Source organism: Helicoverpa zea, chromosome 20 (genome assembly GCF_022581195.2).
Source record: "Helicoverpa zea isolate HzStark_Cry1AcR chromosome 20, ilHelZeax1.1, whole genome shotgun sequence".
In the NCBI taxonomy this organism is placed as follows: Eukaryota; Metazoa; Arthropoda; class Insecta; order Lepidoptera; family Noctuidae; genus Helicoverpa; species Helicoverpa zea.
Window position 1 is genome coordinate 10493577 of NC_061471.1, and position 13292 is coordinate 10506868.

At 35.1% G+C, this 13292-nt stretch overlaps 1 protein-coding gene across 1 annotated transcript in view; it reads left to right on the plus strand.

Moving 5' to 3' along the window:
* Positions 1 to 13292, plus strand: part of LOC124640144 (hemicentin-1-like) — a 77966-nt gene that overhangs the window by 53877 nt on the left and 10797 nt on the right. Inside the window, exons 5-13 of the mRNA XM_047177808.1 lie at positions 294 to 479; positions 701 to 849; positions 2575 to 2719; positions 8796 to 8932; positions 9904 to 10063; positions 10904 to 11061; positions 11378 to 11534; positions 11907 to 12073; positions 13091 to 13283. Coding sequence (XP_047033764.1) covers positions 294 to 479; positions 701 to 849; positions 2575 to 2719; positions 8796 to 8932; positions 9904 to 10063; positions 10904 to 11061; positions 11378 to 11534; positions 11907 to 12073; positions 13091 to 13283 — 1452 coding nt within the window. The remainder of the gene's footprint in view (positions 1 to 293; positions 480 to 700; positions 850 to 2574; positions 2720 to 8795; positions 8933 to 9903; positions 10064 to 10903; positions 11062 to 11377; positions 11535 to 11906; positions 12074 to 13090; positions 13284 to 13292) is intronic.

Genomic DNA, 13292 nt, shown 5'->3' on the forward strand with positions numbered 1-13292 from the left:
AAAGGTGCAGATTTTGAAGATCGAGCTCAATAGTAGGCTATTAGGTGGCATTTTCCAAAAAAATAATGAACAGAATTATTTGATTGCTACCATTGAGAGGTAGTTATGTACAATTTTATTATGATTTAGACGCTGTATGTATAGTATGTAAAGCCTGAAGACTTCGATTAACTTTACGTATAAAGCAAGCCGTTCAACCAGATTTTATTTTTTACCCATATCATAGCGTCACTAGCTGTGAAAACTTCAACGTAAAAAATTCTATAACAATTCACAAGCCATATTTTTTTCAGGCAAACCTCCCCCTGACGTGTCATGGTACAGGGGCGAAGAGAGGTTGGCCTACACAAAGGAGGGTTCCGTATCGCAGTTGCACCTGCCCAATTTGTCCAGGGAGATGACTGGCACCAAGCTGCAGTGCAGGGTTGAACCCCCGCTGCTGCAGACACAGTCCAGAGAAGTTACTATACGGTTGTATTGTAAGTTGAGATATGCATGTACCTTGAGTGAAATTATATTAAAATACTGTGGTATGTTAGAGAATATCTTGATTTTATGTTCAAATTGATAACAACAACTGGTATTTAGAATTTAGAAATGACTGATTCTGAGCACAGTTATACATCATTTGTCATATATTCCACATTTGATCTATGTCCCTTTGAACCTGATTAGCAATAAACGTGGTTTTTTCTTATAGTAAAACCACAATACATACGAGTGACTGGCAGTGGTTCAACAAGAGCAGGCATGGACAAATCATTTGTCTGCACTACACGGGGTTCGAAGCCAGCTCCAAACATTGAGTGGTTCATTAACTCACAACTAGTGGATTCCACATTGACACAGGTAAAGTCTTTTTATGGAAATTATTTGTTAAATAGTCGTCTTACTGCGGTTTCACCCGATTACCGTAGGAACTACTGCGTTTATCGGGATAATATTTATATAGCCTATGTAACTCGGGATGATAGCTTTCTAACAGTGAAATAATTTTTCAAATCGCTTTAGTTATTTCCGAGTTTTTGGGGTACAAACAAACAACCGAATAAATAAATAAAAATCATCTCTTTATTATGTTAGTATAGATAATCATGGGTGAAGATAATGTAACCTTCCCTGTTTGAGAAGAGGCGCTGATGATGAAACACAATGTAAAAAGCTTTGAACAGTTTTTTATGGGTATGATTTAAGCTGTCACCAATTTAATTCATTTTGTGTTTCTTAAATAATAGGGTTTGCCCTCAAAATAGTAGATTTGTCACCAAAATGTAATCACCGAAAATCATGGAGATATGGGGTCAAGTACCAAATAAATGGTTTTGTATGTGTTATAATAGGTTTGTCCTAATAGTATCTAAGCAAACTAATTTAAATAGATCACCAATAAATCATATATTGTATCACTAGAAAATTTCATGAAGGTCTAAAAATGTAGGGTGGTCGTCATCATCCTTTCAACCAAAAGAGTCTACTACTTATATAACTGGCCATGTGCCTCCCCCAAGGGTCTTAATTTCTACAGGTAGTATAAATATATTTTAATTAAATTTCTAGCTGAATAGTAAATAAAACACTTAATTAAAGTCAAAATAATCAATATTTATTGTTAAAAATAACAATCACTGAATAATCAGCGCTGGTTTGGATTTTGAAGGGCTACAACCTACAACCCATTCGTTGAGGCCCGAAAGAGCGCCAATTTGTCTCCCTTCCCTTCCTCTTCCCTTTGAACATACATATTTTCATTAAAATTATAAACTGATGTATTAAATTGGTAACGAATACATTTTTAATAACTGAACGAAATAAAATGTAACTACTGTATTGGTGACAAAATAACAAATAAAAAGGAGTCGCAGTCAGGGATCGATTAATCGATTTATTTGGTGACAGATCTACCATTTTGAGCACCAAGCTATTATTTAAGTAATAAAACTATTATTATAAGAACGAAGTTTATATTCATGTAATGCACTACAATTTTATTGGTAATCCATCTCATATTTTACACATTATTTTAACAATAGCTCACTTCATACCTGGGAACACTCTTTGTTTATCTGAGAACGAAAATATTTCGTGGCGATAGATCTATTAATTAGGTGATACAACTTGATGACAAATATAAATTTTGGTGACAAAAAATATAGTTCCCGTTTTTTATTCGTCAGATTGTACCTACTGATATCTTTGTTCCCGGAAAAGAATTAAGGGACAGTTGTTTCCAATTTTTGGATTTTTTTGGAATGTGTCATAAAAGCCGTTTCGATTGATGTTCCGATGCATGTTACGTAGTATCATAGCTTTGTCTTTTTACAAAAAGTTTTTATTCCGAACCTTTGTTCTGTTATAGGAATAGTTGAAGATTCATGTTATTGCATACTGCAGATTTGAATAACCAGTCTATCCACGGACTTGGTTACTACAGATAGAATTTTGACATCAGCCCAACATTCTTTTTGTCAAATGCCTATCTCCAGAAGTCAATCTAAAAGATAGATAGCTAATTGCAATCTGCCGATGCTTACAGCTTGTTATTCATTTGTTTTCATAAACGTCGTTTGCACACAGGTGGAAGTAGATGGAGAAATTACAAAGAGTGTCTTGACATGGCATGTGCGTCGAGAAGATAGTGGGAGACAGTTGACCTGCCGCGTCTCCAATCCTTGGTTCCCAGCGCATACGCTAGAAGACTCTGTCACTTTGGATGTTATGTGTAAGTAGACAAATGAAGATGCATGAAAATTGGCAGAAGACCAAAATACTGTATTTCTAAATGATAGTTTGCTCCATTGCTGTGGAATTATGATTTGTTTTGCGTTCTAGTTAAGCTAGTTTTTCATGAATTTTGAATGAATTTTTCGTTCACGTCTAACCTGAATTCGGATTATGCCTTAATACTCCTGTTCAGCAAAATGCGTCAAGCGAAAATTATTTTATTCAAAAATAATTTTTTGCACCAATTCCCTCACAAAACATTTGCATTTTGCGCAAAAATCAAAACGCAATAAATTCTATAACGGCCAATCCCGAACACGCGATTTACAAACACAATACAACTGCGGACAAAATAATTGACCCAGTAACAAAAACAAGTGAAAACCTACGGGCGATATATCAAATGCACACCACATACTAGATACGGGAGCGGCAGAGTTCCGGCGCTGTTTGCCGGCGGCCCGAGTCGTGTGCCAACAACTTTGTCCCCAAGTTTAAATATTATCGCGAGCTAGAGGCTCCGTGTACGGCCGTGATACACGGAGTGTCGCAATACGGGTTTATTATGAAGTATTTATGCTATTGTTTATAAACATAGCCGGCTGAAACTGGAATACGGGCCGGTGTTAGCATAAATTAGACTGTGGAAATGGCTGTTTAGCATTTGATGACTAATTACTATAGGTATTCATTAGTTGTGGGATTTTGCTAATTGCTTTTACTGTTCTGAATGCAAAGCTATTATGTTATGTTAAATTATGTTTGTGAGTTAACGATGCGCCTGATGATGAGATGATTAAGCAATTTGGAGTAGACGCAGGTGCACTATTTATTTTTCCTACTATTGGTATGGTTGGTTATTAAAGAAACTCAAAGGCCACCTGACAGAAAACAGAGCTGTACGGCAAGTGGACGGCTTAAAAAATCGGTCACCGTCTCTGATCGTGGCTAAAATAAGTTGCCCACTTATTAACCCCACTATTACTTAAACCAAAACCTAGACAAATAAACGCTAAACCGGATAAATCCAGACCATTACTCTTGCCGATAGTTAAGATATACATAGCTTCGAAGCGTGCCTTATGTAATATGCATTAATACCACGGCTATAACATTCATTAAGCCGACACACCTAATTTACTCGAACCTAATGAAGTAAATGAAGCCATGAGCGGTCCTGTGTGAGTATCTGCCATTTGCTCTGAGACTGCTAATGCATTATTAGTACTATGTCATACGTTGTTGTTAAATGCAATTGGCACATTAATTTTGTTGTTTTAGGAGTTATGACTTAGCGGTTTGTCAGTCAGGTTTAGAAAATAAAATTATGGATGGATGTCTGTTAATGTCTTAGTACAATATATGATTAACGCTCATTCCTTCTATCTAAACATATAAAATGAATCCCTATACCCCTTGGTCACGCCATCACCCGTAACCTGCTGGAAAGATTAAGCTCAAAATTAGAGGAGAGGTAACTTGGACCCGAGAAAAGGACATAGGATAGTTTTGACACCATTTGGCTTCGGGAAGCTAGTTCATGATAAAAGACGTGACTCTTGCAATTGGATGGTAAAAAGGTTGACTATAATGAAAAGGCTAAGAATCCTTCACAGCAATGAAGAATGTCAATCTTAGTAAAGATAACTATAATTAGTAAAGTAAGTATTGACAAGTAAATGTAGCCATGAGCAGTCCTGTGTGACTATCTGCCATTTGCTCTGAGACTGCTAATGCATTATTAGTACTATGCCATACGTTGTTGTTAAATGCAATTGGCACATTAATTTGTTGTTTTAGGATGGCACCGTTGCTGGATTTATGAGTAAGCGGCTTGTCAGTCAGTTGAACTGTGTTTGGTGAGGTCAAACTATGGATGGGCGTCTATTTGTGTCTTACAATTAATAATTAACGCTCATTCCTTTTTTATGAAAAAATATCAAGTGTCTCGCAGTTGAACGGTAAATAGGTTGATTATGATAAAAAGGCTGAGAATCCGTCAATGATATCTATGTAAATAAAATTATAATTAGTGAACAAGCAATGCATAATCACTAGAACTTACAAATTATTTTAACAAAACCAAATAATATCCAAAAATATATTTCATGTTTTTGTAGCACAATCCGAAAAGACAATTTACCCCTTTGGGAATGCCAGTTTAAATCTAAAACTCTAAATTCAACACCACTCAGTTTGAAACTATCATAACAAGTCAAAACAACGTAAACAAAATCCGGTGTAGTAGCAAAAACTAACTTTTGTATGTCCATTATGTTTAAAGAGAAATAGTGTGACAACGTAGTATTTATTATAAACTGGTTCTAAACGCGGTTTTATTCGTGGAGTTAGCAAATCAGCTTGACTATTTATGATTTAAAGAATCATTGACTTTTTCACACTATTTGTGATAACACATTTTTCCGACTTTAAAAAGGAAGGATGTCCTTAATTCGTCGGAGCCTTTATTTTGTCCGCGGCGATCAAAACAATTTTAAGACAAACAATTTTTTTTTTGTCGTCGATTAGATGACAATTCGGCGTGCAATAATCTATTTTTGTCAGTAAAATAATTAAAAATCCTTAAAAATTGGCGACCACAGGCACAAGTATTGGTCGTTAAACGAAATTCTTTTATTTACTTTAATAAAATCAGCAAAAGACAAATATGAATGACTGCAGGAAAAATCCGGGAATGCAATATTCTCTCAGGGAGCGAGCAAAACCACGAGAAACAGCTAGTGAACTCATAACACAAAGTTGAACATAAACGGGCTAACACGATTACTTCAAAAACGTAAGTCAGCATAACTTTACTTTAGTCGAGTTTATCTCAGGAAGTTAAAACATTATCGCTTATTGTCAAGCAGTGGTTGGTATTCGTGGCCTTGTGTGTTATGTTGGAGCAAATGTTGGTACAAACTTTTCTGTGTTTGCTATTGTTTTTTTGTTTAATGGCGACATTTAATTTGAAAAAAAAAATAACAGCATTTTATAAGGAAAAATAGTAAAATGCTTAGAAAAGTTGCATTGATACTTACCTGACCTCTGTGTGTTTTTTTTTAATTAACACACACTTGAGAGGTTGTGCTTTAACAGTGACTTATTTGAGTGATGAAAAAAACCTATTGCAATTAAATTACTTAATTTAACTATACACTTCAAAACCTCTCAATTTACTTTTTATTGAAAATCAGAAATAAATCTAAATAATATTGTCAGCAAAGATAGATTTTACTGCGGGCTCTTAGAAAGAAGTTATTTTTCACACTTAAAATCCAATAGTAACAATAATGTAATATAATATCTTGACATAACTAACTTCATCCATGGCTCGAAATATCCAAAACAACAAGAAACACCAACACCAAACATTGGTGCCACACAACCAACACACAATACACGCGCGTGCAGAATAACCAGCCACCTTATTTAACTTTTTGAACTTGTTACTAAACTTGCGTAGCGATGTTAAATAATTTGGTTATGATATAAACAGTTAAGTGTGAACCCTCGGGATTACAGACAGACGGATTAACTTTGACAATGATAAAATAGCGGGTTGTTTTATCTTAACTGAAGTTGGTCAACTGTTTTAGATTGCTCGCTTATCTTTTGTGGGGTTTTTTCTTTTGTTTTCCTTGTGGGTATAATGGTAGGCTATTTTTAATGTACTTATAGTGAAATGCTGAAATGGTTTATGTTTTTTTTTAATCTTTCTTTTATATCAAAGAAGATTTTGATTTGTTTAGTTTATCGGTAAAGACTTCCAGCCTTATTACAAAAACTTAAACATCTGTTGAACACTTGCCTAAAAAAAGTGTGACTGTAAGACGGACCTTATTTCAACGTCATAATCTGTCATTTTTAGACAAGTATTCAACAGACGTTTAAAAGTATTTGTGGTACGACGATTCTTCTCTAACGTTTTAACAGAAATATTTTCAGACTTGAATGACGTCTGAAAACTCAACGCGTTTCACCGAGAGGTTAGGAAGTATCACTTAAAGAATACTACTTTGAAAGTAAGATATGCTATGAGTATGCTGTTTAAATCCATTATGCCATTATGGATCTATGTTATCTGATTAAATAAATAAATTAATAATTAATAATAAATATCGTTTAAAATTGAAGCTGGCCCGAGAGCTGTTAGATATTTTCATAGGTATTTGAAGCACGCTGGTCTTATGTTTTTTCTTTATAACATACCCCAACCTAGAACTACAAACCTGACAGATAGTGGGTTTTTAATATAAATACTTTTGCCGAAACAAAAAATCTAAACACACATCAACAACAACAACAAAAAAAAAAAACATTTTAAAAACAATACAATTTCACACTTCACAGTAACAAACTGGGTGAACGTTAAAAAACAAGTTTTTATATCGCACGCGGGAAATTACAAATAAAATTCGTTATTTTCAAAAACTTATTTTATGCACGTACGAAATGCAGTAATACGAGTTGCAAAACAAACAAACAAACAACGTAATAATTGTACTGTTGCCCGCTCCCCAGGTTCGAAGTGGGGTCATGGAGTGGAATATTATAGATAGTATAGAGCTTTGGTACAATGGTAACTTGTAGTTGTCGTTAGACGTACCTACCTTTGAACCCTTTCTTAGAAGAAGGCTTATCATTAAATATAATTGACTAATTCCAGTGATAAATTCCAGTGGCTACAAAGATTTCATTTAATGTATAACATAGAACATAAGAAAATAAAATCCAAATAAAACATGTTTATATTACATGTGCAAAAAAATTTTCTCAGTTTTGGAAGCCTTAGAAAATATTAGATCGTCTACCAATATTTTAGTGTTTAAAGTTATTTTGCCAATTATGTAATGAATCTGCCACAATCTCGACAATCCAACAAACAAGGTATGTAGTTGCAATTCAGAAACCAAAATCAGAGTTCAAGTATCACTCACCAATTTTCCGATTATAGCCCATCTGCAACCTACCTAATCTATGTCCAAGCATTATGTAGGTCCGACTTTGTCAGAGCATCCGTGCTCTGAATAAACAATTCCGTCGCTGTCTGCCCCAATAGAAATATTCACTTATCTTCACGCTCTTTGTGCTAAGCGTAGAGGCAGAGCTCCAGCCCTGGTGACAATAGTCCTTGTTGAATTAACAGTTCTTGCAGCTTCTAGAATACGTAATACGTGGATTATGTTAAGACGGGGTCTAGGGAATTAGGCAATCTGTGTCTCATTCACAAAATGTTTGCTAAAAAAGTGGCTTAATTCAATAAGCTTCAGATCAAAACATGACAAGGGAACCTATATGTATATAACCTATGCCAAGTATGATCAATCCCGATATATTTTATAGCCTATTTGTTAATTCAGGATATCACCTATCTACTTACCGAACACAACACACACACAACACAAAACATATTTTTTAGCGTATGATGCCTAATGCAAAGCCACGTAGGTACATGAAGCCTAAACTAAAAATAAATAGTAACTTTCAAACCAAAATCCGCTTGATTTTCCTAACTTATTATCTAGAAGTTAAAAGTTCTTCGAGCTATTAGTTCAAATCGCAAATACTTGGGTGCTTTCAGAAATTTTCAAAGTTAGTGACAGCTTTAATCAATCAAACTTGAAGTTAGTCACAATTTTGAAAGGAAAATTTCCTATTGCGCACTTTGACTTCCTAGACCACATTTCTGAGTGGCAAACTTTTTTGAAAAACTATTTTGACAGCTTTGCAATCTTGTAGATTATCCAAGGGTAGATTTTAATACATAATTTGATTAAGTTTTTATTGAAAAGTTATAATCGGGCCTTCAGTGGAGTTAGCAGGATATTCAAATCTATATAACCTCTGTTTATAAATAAAAGCCAGCAAGGTATTGTTCAAAATCAGCAATTGCAACGCATTCCAAAATCATTTCGGATACTGATTTTACAATAGATCCATAGGACATTGAAAACATATGGCCCAAAATTTTAAGAATGCAAGAAATTAGCAGTTCAACTAGGCTTCAAAAACGTCATACTGTCATACTTATGTCCTGTAAATAAACTGTATAAAAATGTATATTGTTACAGATCCACCAGTAACACAAATATCGCTGATAGAACCAAAAGAACCTCGTCTACTGCGAGAAGACGAGAATGCTGAACTCCTGTGTTCAGCTGATGCATCACCACCGGCTGTCAACTTTACTTTTTATAGAGGATCTGAGGTAAGTAGTAATCACTAATGTACTATAGTACCTACATTACACAATATAAAAGTATGGCGATGAAGTCGTGTTTAAATTAACAAGACTTCTTATTTAACCATGCAGTCAAAAGGGGATTAATCGAACTGCTTAGATTTCACACTACAATTTTTCTTTAACAATAAATAGGAACAATCATTATCAACGTAACATTAAAAATGTCTTCAACTAATCTGCGATATGGATACTAAGAATTAGTATTAACTCTTTGACTCATCACATACTAATTGCCACTACAACGCCAACTTTAATTAATTACTAAGTAAATAAGTTCACACAGTTTTAAACACACGCTAAACAATATTAAAGATTTTAAACCCCAACATTATAAAGAAATTCAACTAAGTTACCCGTAAATAGTAAGTTGGCATGTTCAAGCACGTAACTTAAAGTTGGCGTGATTCGATAATGAGTATTTAATTGTTTCTTCATGAAAATTCAATTTGTTATGCTGGCAAATAATAACTTCATAATAACGTTCGGTTATGCAGGTAAACACGCTGTCATAATTACTTATCGATTTATTATTTTGTTAAACCTTTACATTAATAATCGTGAAATTGCTTATGCAGTACTAAGAGTATGAAAGATACTCTCTTTGTCTAGCTGTAAAGTAGACTCCAATATTGCATCTTAGAAACAAACCAATAAATTTAGATTAACGCTCAGCAAGGACTCAAAATGACCTTTTTTGAAATCAGTTGGAGAGGACGTTTGTTGTCGACGTCCATTGCTGGACAATGGCCTTCCCAAAAATTAGAGGCATTTAACCATACTCACCACACTAGATATGTTTGCTAAGCGCAGTGTGAGATATTTTTAGCTTCGGAGATACTAAGTCATGTTCAGCAGTGAAAAATTGACAATCATTGATGACCGAAGAAAAAAAAAGAATATTACAATCAGAGTATACATTCTATCTTTCTTCATAGGTCCACTTGATCCGCGACGATCCAATCGGAGGTCTTTCGATAGAGAACAACAGACTAGTCATCAGAGGTTTGAGAAGACATCACTCGACCGTATACCGGTGTCGAGCTAGGAATGCTGAAGGGAGTGCCTTGAGTGACCCTCTCACCTTGAACGTTTTGTGTGAGTATTATGTTCCCAATACGACAGTAACTGATACATTAAATTCCATATAAAGGGAAATCAGTGTAGGTATCCTTATCTACTTATTTTTGTTAAAATGGCAAATATATCAAAGAAGCGGAACCAACTATCATACCTCTTTTGAAAACAATTGTCAGACGCATATCTTGTCAGATATACATAGAGTGCCACATTTGTATTCTTATCCTTTGCTTCGTCTTCCCACTTTTTTTTGTCATCTAAATATAAATCAAGAAATCACACACACACAAACTCACCCTCACACACACACACACACACACACACACACACACACACACACACACACACACACACACACACACACACACACACACACACACACACTTACACGCTGACCCACATACCCTCAATTTCAATTTCATATACTGAATAAGTATTAATGTAAAATAATGTAGTAATTATCTCCAGGCGACTTTGTCACCCGATCGGCACAACCCACCTGTATTCAATAATGAGTAACTTGTTTAACTGTGGCATATATGGCTGAACACTGCCTCTTAAAATACAGGCCTTGCCTAGTTTAAGGGACAGGGTTACTTTCTTTGTACAATATTGTAAACAGACTAAGTGAATAATGTATACAGTGTAATATTGTAACCTTCTTCGTGGTAATAAATATATTATTTATTTATTATTTTATAATACTTCCGGGCCTGAAAAGTGTCTTGTAATCAAATAATTTTGTAAAGGTCTATAAAATCATCCGAGTATTTATTTTATTTTCTTTATATTTATTTTATTTTTTTAATAAATAAATATTCCTTCTTGATTTTATTTTAACCAATATCACTTTTCTAGCTCGACCAGAATGTGCAGCAGGCAACGTAGTACAACAGCTGGCTGGTGCCCCAGGGGGGGAAGTGAGGGCAAGGTGTTCAGTCTCAGCACCTTCCAGCAGAGACGCTGGCCCACTGCGGTTTTACTGGACTTATAATGGGACTAAGGATGTTCTGCCGGTATGTGAAGATTTTTGTTGCTTGTGGTTATCCTTAAACTGATGGCACTGTTAATGTTTGCGAAGTCAAGTGGTATATTGTCTTTAATTACGTAAGATTGGCTACAAATATGAATTGCTATTTCATCACTGGTATTGCAGATAAACTCTTCCTCGAACATAGTGTACTTACGTTAAGGGTTTTCAGTTATCAGCTCGCAGTTTGAATTTACATCCAGTGATCACTATAATCTTTTCTAACTAAACAACATACGTTATTTTATTAAAGCTGAAACCTGAAACAAGAGATGAAAAGTGAAACATTCCTCTTCTTCTAGATACCAGCAGCTAACGTGACAGTAATGGGTTCTACAAGCACAGTCATCCATGGTCTACATTCAGATATTGAGGAAGACCTGGGCTGGCTTGCGTGTTGGGCCAGCAATGATGTGGGGAATCAGCGGGAGCCGTGTCTGTTCAGGATATTGCCTGCTGGTAAGTAGCACAATACTTCAAATGGACGAAAAAAGACCAAGCTCTGTGAAAATAGTTAGTTATGCCTTCATGAAATTACCCGTAAGATGCCTCGATCCAGTCCCACACGGAAAAAAAGCTCACCTGTGTCTTATAAGGCTATTTAATTTGTTTTTGGCTTTGTTTTCATTTGTGTATAAAGTTTTTCGGAAACTTTGAAGTGTCATTTATGTGCAATATTAATTCAATTCCAGTTTTTAATTCTCCTTAAATTGCTTCTTAAGTAGTCTAGAAGTAGTTGCCTTAACAAAATATTGCGAAGACTTTGCTAACCTTATTTTTACATGCCACAAAAACACCACCTCACGCACACAATTCACCCATCAAATCCAGCGCTTCCTGAACCACCCAGCAACTGCGAGATAGAGAACGATCTCCTGCACTGCGAGCCAGGACACGACGGTGGTCTTCCGCAGCGGTTTCTCCTCGAAGCTTTGGAGGTACGACACCGTGCTGAAACGCCTCATGAGGACAATGAGATCTCCACAATGAATGATCAGGTGAGCCGTGGCGTGGGTTCAAATGTTCGATGTTCGTTGCTTCTGTGTATCCTTGTCTAATTGTTCACCACCTCACAGTTCACAGTCCTCTTGTGTCCTCATAATAGTTTTGATCTTAAAAATCCATTGCATAGTTAACTTATGAGCATGTTACCGTTAAATATTATAGTCATGTCACTTCTGTGATGTCTCAATAAAAATTAAAAATTCATAACTTTTTTCATTGGACGTCAAAATACTTCTTGATGACATATCCGTACCTATCAAAAAATTACTGTCTATGAACTAAAACCATTTTTTTGTATCCGTTTTGTTATGTCGCGCTGATCAAGTATTTCAAAAAATACCTTTTTGCCTTCAACAAAAATGGCCTGTTTTCTCTCTTAAAAAACGTTTTATATCTATTCAGTAGTTACACAGCTGTTATTCAATTTCAACACCAAAAATACTGCAAACTTCACAGTTTACTTTTACACTGAAAAAAATGAATTCTATTTGGATTGTACCACTCAATAGATTTGTATGACGCGTTCGGTAATACATGCCCTATTCTATCGTTTTTCATTTGAACACAGATATTTTTTGCCACGTTTGCATGCCATTGCTAACATTTTATGTTCGTGTTGGGATTTGTTAAACATTTTACCTGTTTTCTTTGTGTCCTGATTGATACCCAATTATAGTTTTATGCTATTGAAAAATAACAATACAGACATATTAATTTTACTTAAAAAGTATATCATGGTCCACCAAGGAACATTGAATGGCATTGCTTTGACTGAAAATAAATATAGATAAAACTCATTGTACATGGATTACACTTACTTATATCCATCTTTTACCGTCTTTTTACTCCGTTCCAATTTTTCGAATATGCATGAGATATTTATGAGGACTTAATTTTATATCCATTTCGATATCAAGATATATTTCATTCTAGTATTTACATAGCATTTCCTGTTCTCCTTGCCTATTTAATAAATAATAATAATAATTTCCAATTTTTGTCTGTCTAAGGGGATCTCTGCTTTCGGCCTGACTGAAGCGGTTTACCGGGTCAGGAATGACAAGCCTCAATTCGCTTTAGATGCTCTTTCTCCTGGAAAGTATACATTGCTGGTGTACGCTGAAACGCCTCGAGGAAGATCACAAAGACCTGCAGCATTGCACAGCGTGCGGATACGAACTGCTGATGATTTGGATAGACCAGGTGAGGCCT